Raw genomic sequence first — 22,238 nt, forward strand, 5'->3', positions numbered from 1 at the left:
TCCCTGTTTTCTTAAATAGTGATAGGAAATTGAGCTGGGAAAGATTAAGTGTAGATGGTTTAAAACATTGAGTTGCATCACTTTCAAGATTCATGGTATGAGGAGTTTTCTAATTTTTTAAAGTCTAAACAGATTTTATTGATTTTTCTTTATTCCTTTTCTGCAGTCATTCTCTATACTTATGCCAGTTTTTTTGGGCACTCAGCACTCTGTTAATAAGTGCAACAATAATCTCTTCTTTACCCCTTCCTCTCCCATCTGTTAATATTTCCCAGTGAGTCTCTTAGAAGACCCAGTCATTGAAACCATAATGTCTTGTCAGCATTCAGGAGAGTTTGAGAAACATTTTTCTCTTTTATATTTCTTAAATGTGATCTCAGTTTAAGTTCTTAAATGTGATCTCAGTTTAAGTATGTGTAATCTCTATGGAAATCCTTGTTATTTGGTGATGGGATCTTGCACTTGTGCTACTATAACCAGTTTCTGTTGAAAAAGTTGCTTTTCTGTGACAGAATGGAGCAGATGTGAATGCCAAGGACATGCTGAAGATGACAGCTTTGCATTGGGCCACAGAGCACCACCATCGAGATGTAGTAGAGTTACTTATCAAATATGGAGCTGATGTCCATGCTTTCAGCAAATTCGATAAATCTGCCTTTGACATAGCCCTGGAGAAGAACAATGCTGAGATTTTGGTCATCCTTCAGGTATGTCTTTTTTTATACTCTCAGAATATACATTAATTAAAGTTAAGGTTTTTTTGTGTGTGTGTGGAAGTTGCTCTAAAATTAAAATTTTTTTTAAGAGAGATGGACACAACACAATGCCTTTATTTTTATGTGGTGCTGAGAATCGAACTCAGGTCCTGCCCGTGCTAAATGAGCGCTCTTACCGCTTAGCCACAATCCCAGCCCTAAAATTGAATTTTTGCTGGGAACAGTGGTGTATGCCAGTAATCTCAGCTATTTAAGAGCCTGAGGCAGTAGGATTGTGAGTTCAAAGCCAGCCTCAGCAATTTATGGAGGCCCTAAGCAATTTAGCCACATCCTGTCTCTAAATGAAATATAAAAAGGGTTGAGGATGTGGTTCAAAGGTTAAGCACCTAGGTTCAGTTCCTGGTATCAAAAAATAAACCACAAAACTGAATTTTCCCCATGTTATCAAGGTAGTACTTCCAATGTGTTTCAATCTGTGACTCGGTGTCATTAGTCTCTTTAAAATAATAATAATAATAATGGGGCTGGGGCTGTAGCACTGGTAGAGCACTTGCCTGGTATGTGTGAGGCACAGGGTTCAATTCTCAGCACCACACATAAATAAAATAAAGGTCCATCAACAACTAAAAAAAAAAAAACTTTAACAAAACAGTCCATAAATTATTGAATTATTCATGATGATTAAAGAAAAATGTTGTGGGAATACTTACTGCCCATGTTGTAGAGCAGAATTCCCTGAACCTTTGGTTCTGAGGCTTTCCTGATTTTTGAATCATTCTTTGTTCAAAAATATTCTGTTAAATTTCATTTTTCTCTCCATGAAAATTTGGTACTAGGGATTGATCCTAAGGATGCTCTAGCACTGAACCATATCCCCAAACCTTTTTATTTTTATATTTTGAGACAGGGTCTTCCTAAGTCCCAAACTGCCCTACAGTCCTTATAGTCCTCCTGCCTTCGCCTTCCAGAAAAATTTCCTTTCTAAACTTAACTTTAGACAATATTAAAAGTCACTTTTTATTTTCTGAATGTTTATCAATTGATGTGTGATAGTATATAGCTCTAACACATGTTGGGTGATAAGGAAATCATCTCAACTCAAATTCAAAAATTTATTCCTTCCTTCCTTCCTTCCTTCCTCCCTCCCTCCCTCCCTCCCTCCCTCCCTCTCTCCCTCCGTCCCACTGGGGATTGAACTCAGGGGCATTCAACCACTGAGCCACATTCCCAGCCCTATTTTGTATTTTAGAGACAGGGTCTGGCTTTGAATTTGCCATCCTCCTGCTTCAGCCTCCCAGGCCGCTGGGATTACAGATGTGAGCCACCATGCCAGCTTTATCCATTAATTTCTTAAGTCAGTATTTGTATATAAAAGGAACACTAAGATGGGGATGTAAAAATTAATAGGACACTCCATTTGTGTACAATGAATCAAAAAGCTTTCTGCTGTCATGTATAACTGATTAGAACTAATTAAAAAAAGTGTCAGCACACACATACACCCCCAAAATTAATAGGACATGACCTTGTCCTTATGTTCACAACATGTTAAAGATGAAGACAGGGACTGGGGTTGTGGTTCAGTGGTAGAGCGCTCCCTAGCATGCATGAGGCACTGGGTTAGATCCTCAGCACCACATAAATGTAAAATAAAGATATTGTGTCCACCTAAAACTAAAAAAATAAATATTAAAAAAAAAAGATGAAGACAGGAAATAATGTATAAGTATATTACAAAATAAAAAAATATCTAGCAAGTAAGGAGTACAATGATTTTTAAGGGAAGGATTAAAGTATATGTAAAATACTGCTTTGAAGAAGTAAATAGAGAAGCGAGAAAATTACATTCTAGGCTAGAAGAAAAGCAAATCAAAGACGCAGAAGTATTGCAGTCCCAGCTACTCAGAAACTGAGGCAGGAGTCTGGGGAATTTAGCGAGACACTGTCTCAAAATAAAAACTTTTTTTAAAAAAGGGCTGAAGACAGTTGCAGTGTGCATGCCTGTGATCCTGATGACCTGGAAAGCAGAAGCAGCATGAGTGCAAGTTTCAGGCAGCCTCAGCAATTTAGCAGGACCCTCAGCAACTTCACAAGACTCTGTCTCAAATTTTTAAAAAATAATGCCAGATATAGTGGTGCATGCCTGTAATCCTAGCAATTCCAGAGGCTAACATAGGAGAACACAACTTTGAGATAGCCTCAGCAATTTAGTGAGACTCTCAGCAATAAAGTAAGACCCTGTCACAAAATAAGAAATAAAAGGACTGAGGGTATAACTCAGTAGTAAAGCACCCCCATCTCCCTGCAAAAAAAAAAAAAAAAAAGTGCTGGAAATACATCTCAGCAATAGAGCACTTGCCTAGCATGTGTGAGGCCCTGGGCTCAAACTCCAGTATAAAGACAGATATAAAGACAGGGGTGTGAAAGAACATAAAATGTTCAAGAAAGTGAGAGCCTGAGGCAGGAGGATGGTAAGTTAAAGTCAGCTTTATCAACTTAGTTAGGTCCTGAGCAATTTATCAACAGCTTGTCTCAAAATAAAATATAAAAAGGGGGGCTGGAATTGTGGCTCAGTGGTAGAACGTTTGCCTGTCGTGTGTGAGGCCCTGGGTTCCATCCTCAGCACTACATGTACATACATAAATATAATAAAAGATCCATTTACAACTAAAAAATAAATAAAAATAAAAATAATAAACATAAAAAGGGTTGGGGATGTTGGTCAGTGGTTAATGCCCCTGGGTTCAATCTCTGGTACCCAAAAAGAAAGAAAGTAGCTGTGTGACCAGAGAATGGGTAAAGGGAAGTGTAGTTTGGGAGTGGCAGATGCTAAGGCTTGAGAATTAGACTGGATTCTGAATATAAGGATGTTACCTTTGAAGGAGTTTGAATTATGTGGGCACTTGGGGGTCCACTGGTGCTTTTTTTTTTTTTTTTTTAATAGTTTTTAGTTGTCAGTGGATTTTTTATTTTATTTATTTGTATGTGGTGCCAAGGAAGGAACCCAGAACTTCACACATGCCAGGCAAGCACTCTACCACTGAGCCACAGCTCTAGCCCCCCACTAGGGGCTTTTAAATAGAGGATTTGATAAGATTATCTTGTTTTTAAAAGATGACTGGAATGTGGCACACAGATTGGAGAGAGAAGACAATGCTAAATCACCATAAGGGGACTTTCCTTAGGCCAGGCAGGAGCCAATGAGGGCTTCAACTAAAGAAATAACAGTGGAGGATAGATGATGGTGTACTGAAGAGGGAATTCAGCAGTATTCAGAGAACAGATAATCTTTTTCAATTGAAGTTCTTCTCAAAGAGATCATTATATGTGAAAAATAGCCATTTCTACTGCATTTTCAGTTTTTTTTTCCCTGACAAATGACTCCCCAAAGACTTCTCTTCTTCGACTTTCAATTCTTATTTAGAGCCTTTTCATAAGTGAACTTTTTTAGTGGTGATCATGTTTGTAAAAAACTTCTGAAGTTTAAAAAATAAAATATAATGACAAGCTACTTTTTCACCAAGATCTATGGAAGCAAAAGTACAGCATATGGAACTCAACTTTAAAATCTGGCACTCATTTATTTGCTCGTTATATAGTCCCTTAGGGATTTATTCAATGGCAGAATGGAACAAGTAGTTGGACAAAACTCTAGAGAATATTTTTTCTCTGTAAGTTCTCTACAGGGATTTCCTGCTACCACATTGTCTTGTAGATAATTGATCAGAGAATATTGGTGCTATAAATTATTTTATAGACTATTCAGACCAATTCCCCTCCTTTTTTTTTAAGTTTAAAAAAAAAAGATCCAGAGAGGATAAGGGAATTATCTATGAGTTTTTGCAAATAAAATACCTCTGCTTTTCTCAAGTAGAAACAAGCGGGGCTGGGGATGTGGCTCAAGCGGTAGCGCGCTCGCCTCGCAAGCGTGCGGCCCGGGTTCGATCCTCAGCACCACATACCAACAAAGATGTTGTGTCCGCCGAGAACTAAAAATAAATATTAAAAAATTCTCTCTCTCTCTCTCTCTCTCTCTCTCTCTCTCTCCTCTCTCACTCTCTCTAAAAAAAAAAAAAAAAAGAAAGAAACAAGCTTGGGAAAGCAATCTAACATCTCTGTTGCTGTGGTTTGAGAGAAACAAAACAAAAACAAACAAACAAAAGCAGTCTTGATGAAAACTCTGCACTCCCTGGGACATTGTCACGCAGAACTAGTTCTGCTTGACAGAGCATGAGGAGGGGGTTTGTACTATTCCTATAACTAAAGCTAATAAGTGTCCTGACTTTGAATCCTGCTTTGTTTGGTAGGAAGCAATGCAGAATCAGGGGAATGCTCATCCCGAGAGAGCAGACTCTGTGCCTAACCCTGTGACTGTGGCTGCCCCATTCATCTTCACCTCAGGAGAGGTTGTTAACCTTGCTAGCCTTGTTTCTTCAACCAACACCAAAACAACCTCAGGTAACGTTCTCATAACGTGGCACTTATTTTAGACTTAAAAATTAATAAAACCTCGTTTTCCTAGAGATGAATGAGTACTCTGTCTGATATTCACTTCTTTATTAAAATATTCTCCAAACAGGTATAGAGATGTAGCTCAGAGATAGAGCACTTGCCTAGCATGCTTGAGGCACAGAGTTCAGTCCCCAGCAGCAAAAAAAAAAAAATCTAGTTATAGATGGACACAATATCTGTATTTTGTTTATTCAGTTTTATGTGGTGCTGAGTATCTAACCCAGTGCCTCACACATGCTAGGCAAGCACTCTACCACTGAGCTACAACCCCCAACCCAGCAAAAATATTTTAAAATAAAATATTGCCCAAATAAAAGCTTTTAAAGCAAAGACACTTATTCTTTCTGGAGGAGGAGATGATCATACATAGGGATTATACATGAATACTTAGGTTAAAAGAAAAATATTCCACAGATTTGTCTATTGAAGCTTTATGTCTGACCCCAAAATGAAAACATAAGGGTGCCTCAATATGGTACTGTTAAAGGAAATAAACATTCTTAACCTAAAGTAATAACAAAGTGGAATAAACATAAATAACTGTTGAACTGCTGATATAAAAGAGCTACGTGTGTGGGCTGGGGATCTAGCTCAGTTGGTAGAGTGCTTGCCTAGTGTGCACAAGGGCCTGGGTTCAATCCCCAGCACCACACACACACACACACACAAAAGAGACATACATGTGATTGTATGAGACTTAATTTGTTCTTGAGAGCATATTCTTTTAATATTGTTTTAAACATTGATGGATCTTCATTTTGTTCATTTGTTTATATGTAGTGCCGAGGATTAAACCCAGTGCCTCACACATGCTAGGTGAGTGCTCTACCACTGAGCCACAACCCCAGCTCCATTGAGAGCATTTTTTTTTTAATATTTATTTTTTGGTTGGACACAATATCTTTATTTATCTATTTATTTTTATGTGTTGCTGAGGATTGAACCCAGGGCCTTGCACATGCTAGGTGAGTAGTGCTCTACCGCTGAGCCACAACCCCAGCCCATTGAGAGCATATTTTTAAAAAAACAAAAAAGTATTGGTGTTGATATTTTGAAACCATCATGTTTTAAACAAAAACTTCTATTTAAAAAGGAACAAATTTAACATCTCATTTTATAAATATTTTATTTCTTTCAAGCAAGCAGGAATATTTTTAAGAAGGAAGGTGAGGGGCTGGGGTTGTAGCTCAGTGGTAGAGCTCTTGCCTAGCATGTTTGAGGCACTGGGTTCAATTTTCAGCACCACATATAAATAAATGAATAAAATAAAGGTCCATCAATGACTAAAAAAATTTAAAAAAGAAAGAAAGAAAGAAAAAAGCCCCAGAACTCCCAATGCAGCACGCCTGGGAGGGGCACAAGTGCTGCAAATACTGGGCCCAGTATAATCCCAGTGGCTCTGGAGGCTGAGGAAGAAGGATCGAAAGTTCAAAGCCAGCCTCAGCATCTTAGGGAGGTCCTAAGCAACTCAACAAGATCCTGTCTCTAAATAAAATATAAAAAAGGTCTGGGGATGTGACTCAGTGGTTAACACCCCTGGGTTCAATTCCTGGTACCAAAAAAATAGAGTACCCCAAATATTTATTTTCAATGCTGGAAATTATGTCCTTATGTCCTTTAAGTTTTTTTTTTTTTTTTTTTTTTTTTAATACTGGGGATTGAACCCAGGGGTGTTCAGAGTTGTTTTACCAATGAGTTACATCCCCAGCCCTTGTATTTTTTTATTTTGAGACAGGGTCTAGCTAAGGGCCTCAGTAAATTGCTGAGGCTTGCCTCAAATTTACAATTCTCCTGCCTCAGCCTCCTGAGTCACTACAGGTATACACTACCACACCTGATTTCATATTCTAATTTTAATAAGTTTTCCAATTGTCTCTTGGTTTCTTTTTTTTTTTTTTTAATATTTATTTTTTTAGTATTCGGTGGACATAACATCTTTGTTTGTATGTGGTGCTGAGGATCGAACCCGGGCCGCACGCATGCCAGGCGAGTGCGCTACCACTTGAGCCACATCTCCAGCCCCCATTCTTTTTCTGTTTCTGACTTTCATTTAAAAATAAATAAGCTTGGTGCAGTGGCACACACCTGTGTAAATCCAGAGAGTTTAAGATAGGAAGATGATTACATTTGAATCCAGTCTGGGAAACTATAAATAACTAAATAAAAACTGTAGATAAATAACTGAATTTCCAGTTAAATTTGTATAACATCAAAGGAACATTGTTGAATGAGATACTACTATTGAGCAGCAATCTGGTAAAATAGAAGAAGCATGTACATAATATGGACAGATTTTTTTGAAATCAGTACTGTGTTCTCTTGACCTCTGAAAAACTTCTCTGTGGCCATTTACATATCTGTAAAATTTGAATATAATAATTCCAACTTTATGAGGTTGTTGAGACTGAGATTTTATATTTCTTTTTTTTTTTTAAAGAGAGAGTGAGAGAGGAAGGAGAGAGAGAGAGAGAGAGAATTTTTAATATTTATTTTTTAGTTCTCAGCGGACACAGCATCTTTGTTGGTATGTGGTGCTGAGGATGGAACCCGGGCCGCACGCATGCCAGGCGAGCGCGCTACCGCTTGAGCCACATCCCCAGCCCGAGATTTTATATTTCAATGTCCTTTTTTTAACAAGGTCTTCAAAATAACAGCTGTTAAATGAAATAAATTATAACTTCTCAATGAAGGTTGACTCTGTCATGCCCACAAGGGGGCAATAGTGACCTTCATTTTTATAGGCTATTGATTGTTTTAAATCATTTTGCTTTCAGCTAAATGATTCAAAACATTTGGCTTAAATATACACATACATGAAATCAGAACATTTATAGACTTTCGGGTTTTTTTGGGGGGGATACTCAGTATTCAACCTGATTTTAAGTTCCTTTGAATTCTTCTGAGTCTTGAGCTCTGCCAATATCCATGCATGACTAATTTTTTGTTTTGGTTTGGTTTTGGTGATACTAGGGATTAAATCCAGTGGCATTCTACTAGTATACACATCCCCAGTTCTTTTTTTTTTTTTTTAATATTTAAACATCTATTTTATTTCTATGTGGTGCTGAGGATCGAACCCAGTGCCTCACGCATGCTAGGTGACTTCTCTACCTCTGAGCCACAACCCCAGCCCCTCCCCAGTTCTATTTATTTCTTATTTTGAGATAGAGTTTTGCTGAGTTGCTAGGCTGACTTCAAAATTGGGATCCTCCTATCTCAGCCTCCCAAATTGTTGGGATTATAGGAATGCACCACCACACCCAGCAACTTTTGGATTTATAGTGGTTTGGGTCACACTGATTAGAACAAATACTTTTATAATCCAAAAGCCTTTAGAAGCCAATGAGATTATTTCTTCACAAACATGAGAATAGAGCTAGAGTTGGTCTTTAGTCTAACCGCTGACATTCTCCAAATCTTGATTAGGAATGATAACAAAAGTTTAACTTATTCAGAATAAAGGTTTTTTTCCCTGATTCCCTTGGGCCAGCATTCTATTTGTCATGTAGCTGTTGGCACACCTGCTCTTCTTTTCTCTCTTTTTTGACAACTATAAATTTAAGTGTCTAAATCACCATGTTAAGAGCTGACCTCCCTATGATATCTTACTTATGAAGCAATTCTACCCTCTTTTATCTGGTTAACCTACCCAATGCTTATTTGGTACAAAAGAAGATACAAGACAAATTTAGATTGTTATTCAATTGAGTATTTCTCTCTCTCTCTCTCGCTCTCTCTTTTTTTTTTTTTTTTTTTTTTGGACAGCTTCTCCTTTCTCATCATCCAATAATTTCTATTTATTTATTTATGGTACCAGGGATTGAACTCAGGGGCACTGACCACTGAGCCACATCCCCAGCCTTATTTTGTATTTTATTTAGAGACAGGGACTCACTGAATTGCTTAGCACCTCACTGTTGCTGAGGCTGGCTTTGAACTCGCGATTCTCCTGTCTCAGCCTCCCTACCTGCTGGGATTATCCAATAATATTGGATAATAATATTGCATAATGTGGTAGAGAGCCTGCCTGGCATGTGTGAAGAAACACTGGGTTCTATTCTCAGTACCTCATATAAGTAGATAAATAAAATAAAGGTCTATTGACAACTAAAAAATATATATTAAAAAAAAGAAAGAATTAGTCCTCACTTTGGCAGCACATGCCTCCATGCAAGGACAACAAGCAAATTTATGAAGCATTCCATATTTTAAAGAAAAAAGGATTAAAGAATTAGCTGGACACAATAGGCACAGTAGTGCATGCCTGTAAATATCAGCAATTCAGAAGGCTAAGCAGAAAGATTGCAAGTTCAAAGACAGCTTGGGCAATTTAGGGAGACCCTATCTCAAAATGAAAAACAGAAGTGGCTCTACTTGGTAGTAGAGGACCCTGGGTTTCACCCTAAGTATTATAGGAAAAAAAAAGAGAGAGAGAGAGAATATGATGGTATTAATGCTTTTAGAGGATCTTTTTGATACCAAAATCCATATTGCAAAATTTGCTTTCAAATTTTCCATTTGTGCCTTACATAGTGATGCACACCTGTAATCCCAGAGCTCAGCAGGCTGAGGCAAGAAGATTGTAAGTTCAAAATCAGTCTCAGCAATTTAACGAGGCCTTGAGCAACTTAATGAGACCCTGTCTCAAAAAATAAAAGGGCTGGGGTTGTGGCTCAGTGGTAGAGTGTGCGTCTAACATGCATGAAGCTGTGGGTTCAATCTTCAGCACCACATAAAAATAAATAAATAAAATAAATGTGTTATTAAAAATAAATGGAAAAAATAAAAATGGCTCAGGAGTTGGGGATGTGGCTCAAGTGGTAGCGCGCTCACCTGGCATGCATAAGGACTGGGTTCAATCCTCAGCCCCACATAAGAATAAAATAAAGTTATTGTGTCCACCAAAAAAAAAAAAAAAAAAACTAAAAAATAAATATTTTTTTTAAATTGCTCAGAGGATGCTGGAGATATAGCTCAGTTGGTAGAGTTCTTACCTCGCATGTACAAGGCCCTGGGTTTATTCCCCAGCACTACAAAAAAATAAAATAAAAAAGGTTCAGGATGTGGTTCAGTGGCTAAGTCCCCCTGAGTTCAATCCCTGGTACCAAAAAAAAAAAAAAAAAAGAGCCATTTGTGACTAAGAATATCAGTCATTCTCAGTGCCACCATCAAACTGCAGAGATTTGGGAAGGCAGATTAATTTAAACATTAATCAGAGGAAAAAAACAACCCATGAAGATGAATTTCCTGTTCCTCATCATAAAATACATTCTAAAGTCACATATAAATAGCTTTGTATTGTATTGGTTCATTGGACTCTGATGACATAGGTTCTAATCTAGGCTCTGACAGTTATTATCTGTATGACCTTGACAAGTTACTTAATTGTTCAGATTCTAATTTTCATTAACTCATTGGGATTGCCTGGCTTACACCTTCCTAAATCCTGGTCTGAAGAGTTTATTTATGTAACCATGTTCTGAATAGGTAATAAAAACCACTCTATTGAAGTTGGATCTTTTTTTTTTTCTTTTTTCTATGTTCTTTTTTTGTACTGAGGATTGAACCCAGGAGTACTCTACAACTGAGCTACATCTCCACCCCTTTTTATTTATTTATTTCAAGGTTGGCCTTGAATTTAAGATCCTTCTGCTTCACTTTCCCAAAGTATCTGGGATTATATGCGTGTGCTACCACACTCATCTGGATATTATATCGAGGAGAAAGAAGTAATTAGCATTCATAGCCAGACAGGGTATCACATGCCTGTAATCCCAGAGGCTTGGGAGGCTGAGGCAGGAAAACTGTGAGTTCAAAGCCAGCCTCAGCAACTTAGTGAGGCCCTAAGCAACTCAGTGAGACCCTATCTCTAAATAAAATATGAAAAAGGCCTGGGAATGTGGCTCAGTGGTTAAGCACCCCTGGGTTCAATCCCTGGTACCAAAAACAAACAAACAAACAAAACCAAGAAGTATGGGCTGGGGTTGTGGTTCAGTGGCAGAGTATGGGGCACTGAGTTCAATGAGGCATGCATGAGGCACTGAGTTCGATCCCCAGCAACACATTAAAAATAAATAAATAAATAAAATAAAGGTATTGTGTCCATCTACAACTAAAAAAAATTATAAAATAAAAACCAAGAAGTAATTAATATTCTTGAACAAATGGGGTGCAATGGCCCATGCCTATAATCCCAGCAACTCAGAAGGCTGAGACAGAGGACCAGAAATTCAAAGCCAGCCTCAGCAATTTAGCAAGACTCTGTCTCAAAGTAAAAAACTTAAAAGGGCTGGGGATGTTAGCTCAGTGATAAAACACCCCAAGATTCCATCCCCAGTTATCCCCACCCCCCAAAAAAACTTGAACAATAAAGTATTTATTTTCTTATAATTCACAGGATAAGTCTAAAGAAGTAATTTGCATTGTTTCTCTTTTAAATATATTTTTAGTTATACATGGACACAATATCTTTATTTTGTTTATTTATTTTTATGTGTGCTGAGGATCAAACCCAGTGCCTCACATGTGTGAAGCAAGTGCTCTGCCACTGAGCTACAACCCTGCATTATTTCTTTTTAATTTCAATTGGGTTAAGATATTGAGCCTATTGAGGGAAAATTGAGTGGATTGTTATGTTTGAACTTGGACCACTTAGTTCTCCGGGTATTTTATGAGAGAATTAGAATAAAAATTGGTGTATCATCAGTATCTCCATCCTCATTACAACTTCCACAATTAGCATCCAAAAACAGTAAGATGGTGTGCATTTGTGAGGAATAGTACATAAGCAATTCACCTTCTTCTTCTTCTTCTTTTTTTTTTGGTACTGCATTCCCAGCCCTTTTTATTTTTTATTTTGAGACAGGGTGTCACTAAATTACTTAAGGCCTCCCTAAATTGCTCAAGCTGGTTGGAATCCTCCTGCCTCAGCCCCCTGAGTCACTGGGATTTCAGGCATGTGCTGGCATATCCAGCAACAATCAATTCACCTCTATTATTATTATCATCATCATCATCATCATCATCATTTTGGACAGAAAATGCATAGATTTAATGAAGCTAAAAATAACAGTCCATAAAGTAGAATGAATATACTCAGTAGAGCAGAGTAGGCCAGGTGTGGGCAGAGAGAGGGAGACTGGCTCTAGGCCAGCAATTTACCTCTTAAAGGAAAATATCCGAAATGCAAATTTATAATCCAGTAAAAGTACCTAAATTAGTTACTTCAAAAAAGAGAGAGAGAGAGAGAGATTCTTAATTTGTGGTGGTTCACACCTGTAGGTCCAACTACTGTTAAGGCTGAGGCAGGAGGATCCCAAGTTCTAGACTAGCCTGGGCAATTTAGGGGACTATCCCAAAATAAATAAAAACGGCTGGGGATGTAGTTTAGTGGTAGAGTGTCTGCTTATGATGCATGAGGCTCTGGGTTCAATTCCTAGTACTGAGAAGGAGAGAAAAAAGAATTAATTCTTTGCTCTATGGAAGGATTTTCTATAAGGAATATATAGGGGTTTCCTTGCCAGGTAAGGTGTCATATGCTAAGGCAGGAAGATCACAGGTTCAAGGCCAGCCTCAGCAATTTACGAAGGCCCTAAGCTCCAAAAATAAAAAAGGGCTCTGGATGTAGCTCAGTGGTAAAGTACCCCTGGGTCAGTCCCTAGTATCAAAAAGAGCAGCAGGGGGGCTGGGGATGTGGCTCAAGCGGTAGTGCGCTTGCCTGGCATGTGTGCGGCCCAGGTTCGATCCTCAGCACCACATACAAACAAAGATGTTGTGTCCGCCGAGAACTAAAAAAAATAATAAATGTTGAAAAAATTCTCTCTCTCTCTTTCTCTCTCCCCTCTCACTCTCTCTTTAAAAAAAAAAAAAAAAAAAAGAGCAGCAGGGCTGGGATTGTGGCTCAGTGGTAGAGTGCTTGCCTAGCATGCATGAGGCACTGGGTTCGATCCTTAGAATCACATAAATGTAAAATAAAGATATTGTATCCACCTAAACTAAAAAATAAATATTAAAAAACAAAACAGCAACAAAAAAAAGAGGGATTTCCTTAAGTTGGTTTTGTGTGTGTGTGTGGGGGGGGGGTACTGGAGATTGAACCCAGGTCCTGTGCATGAAGCAAGCACTCTATTAAATTAGCTATATCCCCAGCCCCTCCTTAAGTATTTTACAGATAATTGATTTCTTTTTTTTTTTTTTTTTCTTTTTTTTGTACCAGGGATTGAACTCAGGTACTCAGCCACTGAGCCATATTCCCCGGCAGGGTCTCACTGAGTTGTTTAGTGTCTTGCCATTGCTGAGGCTGGCTTTGAACTCAAAATCCTCCTGTCTCAGTCTCCCCAGCCGCTGGGATTACAGATTTGTAACCGCACCCAGTGATAACTGACTTATTGTTTTATATTTTTTTTATAGTTTTGGATGGACAGCATGCCTTTATTTGTTTAGTTTTTTTTTTGTTTTTAATGTGGTGCTAAGGATCAAACCCAGTGCCTCACACATGCTAGGCAAGCGCTCTGCCACTAAGCTACAACCTCAGTCCCTGACTTCTTTTTGTGTGTGTGTGTGTGTGTGTGTGGTGTTGGGGATTGAACCCTGAGCATTGTGCATGCAAGGCTGCAAGGCTAGCACTCTATCAACTGAGCTATATCCCCAGCCCTGATAACTGATTTCTTCATATATATATTTATTGTTGGACACAATATCTTTATTCCATTCATTTATTTTTACATGGTGCTGAGGATCAAAACCAAAGCCCCGCATGTGCTAGGCGAGCGCTCTACCACTGAGCCACAATCCCAGCCGCGATAACTAATTTCTTGATAGAATAAAAGCTGAAAAAAATCTTTAAAGCCTGGGGTTGTGGCTCAGTAGCAGAGCACTTGCCTCTTACATGTTAGGCACTGGGTTTTTTTTTTTTTTTTTTAATATTTATTTTTTAGTTCTCGGAGGAAACAACATCTTTGTTTGTATGTGGTGCTGAGGATGGAACCCAGGCCGCACGCATGCCAGGCGAGCGCGCTACTGCTTGAGCCACATCCCCAGCCCCTAGGCACTGGGTTTGACCCTCGGTGTCACATAAAAATAAATAAACTGGACTGGGGTTGTGGCTCAGCGGTAAAGTGCTCATCTAGCATGTGCAAGGCCTTCAATCCTCAGCACCACATATAAAATAAATAAAATAAAGGTATTGTCTCCAACTACAACGAAGAAATAAATGGATATTTTAAAAAATAAAATAAAGATATTGTGTCCATGTATAACTAAAAAAATATTTTAAAAAAATCTTTAAACATAGGTAGTGAAAAAATCTAAAAATTAACAGTAAGTTTTTGAGCTGGAGATACACCCAGTTGGAAAGGGCTTGCCTGGCATTTATAAATCCCTGGGTTGAATCCCTAGCACAGTCAAACAAACAAGGCATTTTTATTTTTATTTATTTTTTTAAATAAATGACAGCAGAATGCATTACAATTCTTATTACACATATAGACCACAATTTTTCATATCTCTGGTTATATATAAAGTATGTTCATACCAATTCCTGTCTTCATACATGTACTTCGAATAATGATGTCTATCACATTCTACCATCCTTGCTAACCCCCTGCCTGCTCCCTTCCCCTTCTACCCCTCTGCCCTATCTTGAGTTCATTTATTCCTCCCATGCTCCTCCTCCCTACCCCACTATGAGTCAGGCACCTTATGTCAGAGAAAACATTCAGCAGTTATTTTTTGTGGGTTGGCTAACTTCACTTAGCATTATTTTCTCCAACAAACAGGGCCTTTTTAAAGAAGGTAAGTTATTAGAGTCTAGTTGGAAGTCAAGTTGCATGGTGATCTGTATAACTTAACAATATAATTTTGTATACATGTAATTTCTAAATTTCTAAAATATATAACATCAATAAATATATGTGTATTATTTATTTTAAAATTGTTAAATCAAGCCCGGCACAGGATGCATGAGTGTAATCCCAGCAACTTGGAAGACTGAAGCAAGAGGATCACAAGTTCAAGGCTAACCTGAGCAATTTAGCAAGATCTTGTCTCAAAAATTAAAAAATGAGTGCTGGAACTGGGTATAATGGCACACACCTGTAATCCCAGGGACTAGGGAGGCTGAGACAGTAGGATTCTAAATTGAAGGCCAAGCTCAGAAATTTTTTTTTTGAGAGAATTTTAATATCTATTTATTTTTTCTTAGTTCTCGGTGGACAGAACATCTTTGTTTGTATGTGGTGCTGAGGATCGAACCCGGGCTGCACGCATCCCCAGCCCCCAAGCTCAGAAATTTAGCCAGGCTGTAAGCAACTCAGTCAGACCCTGGCTCAAAATAAAAGAATTGAAAGGAGTGGGGTTGTAGCTCAGTGGTAAAACACCCCTGGGTTCCATCTGGAGTATAAACAAACAAAAACAGATGTCAGGCATGTGGCTCACAGCAGTAATCCCAGCAACTCTGGAGGCTAAGATAGGAGGGCCATAAGTTTGAGGACAGCCTCAGCAGTTTAGTAAGACCCTCAGCAACTTAATGAAACCCTGTCTTAAAATAAAAAGGACTTGGGCTGGGGATGTGGCCCAAGCGGTAGCGCGCTCGAGTTCGGCCCCGGGTTCGGCCCCGGGTTCGATCCTCAGCACCACATACAAACAAGGAGGTTGTGTCTGCCGAAAAAACCAAAAAATAAATGTTAAAAATTCTCTCTCTCGCTCTCTTTAAATAAAAAATAAAAAGGACTCAAGGGTGGGGTGGGGTGGGGGGTGCTGTGGCTGTGACTCAGTGGTAGTGCACTTGCCTGGCATGTGTGATGCACCACATATAAATAAAGGACAAAAACATTCATTTTTTAAAAATAAGTAAAAAGGACTGAGTATATAACTCAGTGATAAAGCACCCTGGGTTCAATCCCTAGTGCTAAATTAATTAATAGATTAAAAAGGGTTTGGGGTTTAGTTCAATGATAAAATGATAAAGTATCCATGAGTTTGACCCCCACTACTGCAAAAAAAAAAAAAAAAAAAAGAATATAGGATTAGCCAATATAGAAAGCGGCAACAACTTTTATAATGAATGACAAAGCTGAATCTCATGCCAGCTAACAGAAAGTGTTTATAGAGTCAAGAATGGCATATCTGCAGCTAAAAGGCAAGAAATCCATAATCCATAATCAGTATCTCCAAAATTGTAGTGAAAGTCAGAATGCAGTTCATTTTATAAAATTTAGATTTCTACCACTGTTGAGCAACTCTTGGTTCATAAAGTTAGTCATGCCCTGTTGCCAGATCTAATATGCTTTCCTCATAGAACTAAGCTGTGAGAATAGATATAAGAGTAAAAGATTATTTTTTAAACAGCTCATCATATATTAACTAAAGTTGATAATTTTTTTTGGAATTTTTAATATTTATTTTTTAGTTTTCGGCAGACACAACATCTTTGTTTATATGTGGTGCTGAGGATCGAACCCGGGCCGCACGCATGCCAGGCGAGCGTGCTACCTCTTGAGCCACATCCCCAGCCCGATAATTATTATTTTTAACATTAATCCATTTTACTTCCAGTTTGACATTCAGTATGTGGATCTTGAGGCTTTTATCTGTCCTTACACTAGTGGTCAGTCCTATTCTTCTCATCTATCTAGCTAGTGAACAGAGGTAGTATGGTAGAACAAAGGGCAGGAAAAGTCTGCTCCATTAACCATTGCCTAGGTTGGGTCAGGCATGCTTTCAAGACTTCTAACCAGAGTCTGGAATAGCCAGCCTGAGGAGTGGGCAGCAATTGTGGCATGTTGACCACTAATATTCAGCATTGGCATTACCAAAAGAATGATCAAATGAGGTGCATGTAGTGGCCAGAGTATATCAACATAACCTACTTCAAAGGAAACACTTTTTAAATCTTAAAAGAGGTGGGGTTTTTTTTGTTGTTTTGTTTTTTTTTTTTTGTTTTTTGTTTTGAACTGGGGATTGAACCTAGGGACACTTAACCACTGAACCACATCCCCAGCTCTTTTTATTTTTTTTTATTTTGAGATAGGGTCTAACTAAATTGAGATAGGGCCTTGCTAAATTGCTGAGCTGGCTTTAGAAACAGTCTTCGTGCCTCAGCCTCATGAGCTGCTGGTATTACAGGCGTGTGCCCAGCTTAAAAAGAGTTTTTAACTCTTGGTAAATGTTTTATATCAGTTTGGATTGGAGAACAAGATTAAGGACATTAGATTGAAAAGCTAAACTTTTGATTTAATAAGCTATTTTTTAGTTTGCCTCAATTTATTCTCTCCACTGTACCTCATTTGCCTCTTTTACTAAAATAGGTGACCCCCATGCCTCAACAGTACAATTCTCAAATTCTACCACCTCAGTGCTGGCCACCCTTGCAGCCCTTGCTGAGGCATCAGCCCCCCTCTCCAATTCACACAGAGCCACAGGTAGGTAAGGGATGTCTGCTGGATGAATTACCATTTCTACTTTGGTTTTTAAATCTCCAGCAGATTTAATTTGCATGAAATATATTAAAGAATTGTAATTAATTAGAAGCACTTAAGAAAATGGAACATCAGAAGGAAAATTATTGAGATATTTTCAGACAGCTGAGTAATACCAGTGATTGAATTCTTCCTTTGTATTTTTACAGCTTGAAGTGTGCCCTGATTCCACTTGATTCAGGTTGAAATGTTTAGTTTTGTATTAGCAGACTTTTAAAAGTTATTGTTATGTTTTGACTGATGCCATCATAGAATGATTCAAAATAACAGCTAGATATCTTGTACTAAAGTATCAAAATTCATGGGACTGCTATCTTTCTTATCGTCATATCCTGTGCACTTAAGCTAGGATTGCTTTATTTTCACTGGAGATATTGATATTGCTTTGGCATTTCCAATGTTGTTGTTGTAATACTGGAGATTGAACCCACGAATGTTCTACTTTGTATTAGCTACCTTCCCAGTCCTTTTATTCCCCCAGTCCTTTTTTAAATTTTATTTTGAGACAGGGTCTCACTAAATTGCTGAGGCTGATCTTTAACTTGTGATCCTCCTGCCTCAGCCTCCCAAATCTCTGGGATTACAGGCACATACCACTGTGCCTGACACTGTACCCTTCTGATACTTAAAAAGTTTTCAAGTCACTTAATCAGACCAAGTGGTCTACAAAGGGAGAAGCCTTAGGGTTTACATTTGGATAGTGAGAACATTCCTCCAATTCATTCCTGTTTTCTGACTGATAGTATTCATAAACATATCTCCTGAGACATGTATGAGAGAGTGGTACAGCAGAGGGAAAAGCATTATATATATGGGGTTTTTTTTTGAGGTGGGGTACCAGGGATTGAACCCAGGGGCACTCAGCCACTGAGCCACATCCCCAGCCCTATTTTGTATTTTCTTTAGAGACAGAGTCTCACTGAGTTGCTTAGTGCCTCACTTTTGCTGAGGCTGGCTTTGAACTCTCACTCCTCCTGCCTCAGTCTCCCAAGCCACTGGGATTATAGGCATTTGCCACCATGCCCAGCCTAAAAGCATTATATTAAACTCATTCTTGCTAATCTTTTGGTTTGTTCTTGGATCTTGATCATTGTACTTTTCCAGATCTTTAGTTCCTTTCAGCTCTAACATTTAACTATTCTTTGTTTCTAAGAGATGTGAATGATATATGTGCATTCTTCCCAAATGTATCTTATATGGGTGGTTCATATCCCACTTATTATTGCAGGATTCTACCTGTGACTCTTTAGATGGAGAAATGTCATAATGACAGGAATTGTTTCCTCTAATAGAGATTAGGGATATTGGGCTGGGGATGTGGCTCAAGCGGTAGCGCGCTCGCCTGGCATGTGGGCGGCCCAGGTTCGATCCTCAGCACCACATACCAACAAAGATGTTGTGTCCGCGGAGAACTAAAAAATAAAAATATTTAAAAAAAAAAAAAAAAAGAAATTAGGGATATTGATGAATCAGACTGAAAATCTTTTTTTTTTTCTTTCCTAGTACTCTCCCACTGAACTACATACCTAGCCATGTTTATTTTTTATTATGAGACAGGGTCTTGTTAAGCTTCTTAGGGCCTCACTGAATCGTTGAAACTGGGATTACAAGAATCTGCTACCATGTCTAGCCCGAAGCCCTTTTATTTTTATTTTGAAGCAAGGTCTTGCTAAGTTGCTGAGGCTGTCATCAAATATACAATCCTTGTGCCTCAGCCTCCAGAATAGCAGGGATTACAGGTGTACACCAACCACTATGTCCTGCTAAGACTGAAAATCTTGATTCAACATAACTCATGTAAAACTCTTAGACTGGTAGCTGGCACATAAAGTAGTCAGTAAATGTTAGCTCTTGTTGATCTATCAGATGGGAGAAAATACCTGTCATTCAATTTGTTTACTATCTTCATTACTTTGACTACTTATGCTCACAAAGGGCTGTTGATGTAGCTAAGTGGAGGAGCACAATCCTAGCATGTGCAGGCCCTAATCTCTAGTACGACCAAAAGAAAAGAAAAAAAATTCTCACTAAAAAAAGGTTCTAAGAGTCGGTTGCAGTGGATCATACCTATATTCTTAGCAACTCAGGAGACTAAAGAGGCCCACATGTATATTATTGGAAGCTCAGGAGGATCACAAATTCAAGGTTACTTAGCGAGACCCTATCTCAAAATAAAAGCTGGAGATATAGCTCAGTGGCAGAGCACCTCTGGGTTTGATTCACTGTATAGAGAAGAAAAAAAAAAAAAGGTTCTAAGCCTGGCACAATGACCCAGCAGGGTGAGTCAGGAAGATTGCAAGTTCAAGATCAGTGTTGGCAACTTAGTAAAATCCTGTCTTAAATAAAAAACAAAATGGGCTAGGGATGTTGCTTATTGGTAAAGTACCTCTGGGTTCAATCCCCAGTGTAAAAAAGAAAACAGTAAGAGAAGGAAAAAAAAAATGAATTCCAAATATATTGGTTAAAATCACCATAATTTATACACTATAGGAAAATCACAATGCTCATTAGCCTATTGAAGCCTCTGATACTTAGTACAAACTAAACAAAAAAGTTTAAACATATTAACATTTTATACATAGAAATCATCTTTATTGAAAGCTACTAATAAACTTAATAAAAACACTAGAAAATACTATTTTAAACCATATGCCATGGCCCATAACTGTAACCCCAGCAACACAGGAGACTGAGGCAGGAGGATCTCAAGTTCAAGGCCAGCCTCAGCAATTTATCAAGGCCCTAAGCAACTTAGTGAGATTCTTTTTTTTTTTTTAATATAAACTTTATTTTTTTAAGAGAGAGTGAGAGAGGGGAGAGAGAGAGAGAGAGAGAATTTTTAATATTTATTTTTTAGTTCTCGGCGGACACAACATCTTTGTTGGTATGTGGTGCTGAGGATCGAACCCAGGTCGAATGCATGCCAGGCGAGTGCGCTACCGCTTGAGCCACATCCCCAGCCCCTAGTCAGATTCTATTTCAAAATAAAAAGGGATGGGGTGCTGAGGTTGTGGCTCAGTGGTAAAAGCACTTGCCTAAGCACGTGTGAGGTACTGGGTTCAATCCTCAGCACCATATTTTAAAAAGCAGGGATGAGGGGTGGGGGCTGGAGATGTAGCTCAGTGGTAAAGCACCCTGGGTTCAATTCACAGTACCCCCCAAAAAAAAAAACTATTCTAGTGTATTCTCTATTTTCTTTTCTCCTCTGACTTCACATTATCCACAAAAACTTCTGTGATCATTGAGCCCAGCCTAACTTTTTTTCTTTTGCAGTTTTCTCTCTCCCTTAATAATATCAGTTTCAAGGAGGATGAAATTGTTACACTCCTGTTTTGAAAAAGCTGAAATTTTACTTTTATTATTTCTAGCCAATTCAGAGGAAATCGTTCAGGGAAATTCTGTTGACTCATCAATCCAGCAAGTGGTGGGGAGTGGAGGCCAGAGAGTCATCACCATAGTAACTGATGGAGTCCCTTTGGGTAATATCCAAACTGCAATCCCTACTGGAGCCATTGGCCAGCCATTTATTGTAACTATGCAAGATGGACAGCAAGGTGAGTTATCTCTGATTATTAAAAGATATTTTAGCTGAGTATGGTGGCACATGCCTGTAATCCCAACAGCTCTGGAAGATGAGGCAGGAGGATCTCAAAAAAAGGCAGCTTCAGCAACTTATCAAGGCTGTAAGCAACTTACCTAGACCCTTTCTCAAAATAAAACAAAACATAAGAAGGGTTGGGATATAGCTAAGTGGCTAAGCACCCCTGGGTTTAATCCCTGGTACAAAAAAACAAAAAGATATTCTAGACACTCCACACCACACTCCCCTAAAACGGAGGCATTAAGACAAATAGTGGAAATGGAAGAATGCTAGATAAAAGATGAAACAAACAAGCTTTGAAGAAGAAAAAGAAACAGAAAAAAACTAATTCCTCTAATATATACAAAATTTGTCAGTAAAAACCAGTGATCTGATACAGTAATAGAAAAAAGATCAAAGAGGGCTGGAGTTGTGGTTCAGTGGCAGAGCACTTGCTTCACACATGTGAAGGTTCCATCTTCACCGATTTATAAACAAAAACACATTTTTGATAATAAAAATAAACAAAATGAAGATTTTGTGTCCATGTATAACTTAAAAATATTTTTTAAAAAATTAATAAAAGATCAGGATTGGGGTTGTGGCTCAGTGGCAGAGCCACTGGGTTCGATCCTCAGCACCACATAAAATAAATAAATGAATATACTGTGTCCATCCACAACTAAAAAAATATTGAAAAAAAAATTAAAAGATCAAATAGTGTGAACTAGTAGTTCACAGAAAATACTGATGCCTCGTTTAAAAACATGAAAATGGGGGCTGGGAAAACGAACAATCTGTGAGGTGAATAGAGAGCCACATCTTTTTTTTTTTTTATGATCTCGCTTCTATTAACTTTTGAAGGTTTACAGCAGTTAAAGTATTTTGCTTCTATGTATGAAGGTTAAAAAAATCATTTTTTTTTTCATAAAATACAAGAGCAACCAATTTCAC

General features: G+C 38.2%; 1 protein-coding gene across 7 annotated transcripts in view; it reads left to right on the plus strand.

Moving 5' to 3' along the window:
- Positions 1 to 22,238, plus strand: part of GABPB2 (GA binding protein transcription factor subunit beta 2) — a 44,986-nt gene that overhangs the window by 9,691 nt on the left and 13,057 nt on the right. For 6 of the 7 annotated variants that reach the window (XM_081307033.1, XM_081307036.1, XM_081307034.1 and 3 more), the window contains 4 exons: positions 513 to 707; positions 5,024 to 5,174; positions 17,534 to 17,647; positions 21,073 to 21,258. In XM_081307033.1, coding sequence (XP_081163159.1) covers positions 513 to 707; positions 5,024 to 5,174; positions 17,534 to 17,647; positions 21,073 to 21,258 — 646 coding nt within the window. The remainder of the gene's footprint in view (positions 1 to 512; positions 708 to 5,023; positions 5,175 to 17,533; positions 17,648 to 21,072; positions 21,259 to 22,238) is intronic. The other variant, XM_081307035.1, reaches the window with a different exon arrangement.

The sequence above is a fragment of the Spermophilus citellus genome (genome assembly GCF_964194105.1).
Source record: "Spermophilus citellus genome assembly, chromosome: 9".
In the NCBI taxonomy this organism is placed as follows: domain Eukaryota; kingdom Metazoa; phylum Chordata; class Mammalia; order Rodentia; family Sciuridae; genus Spermophilus; species Spermophilus citellus.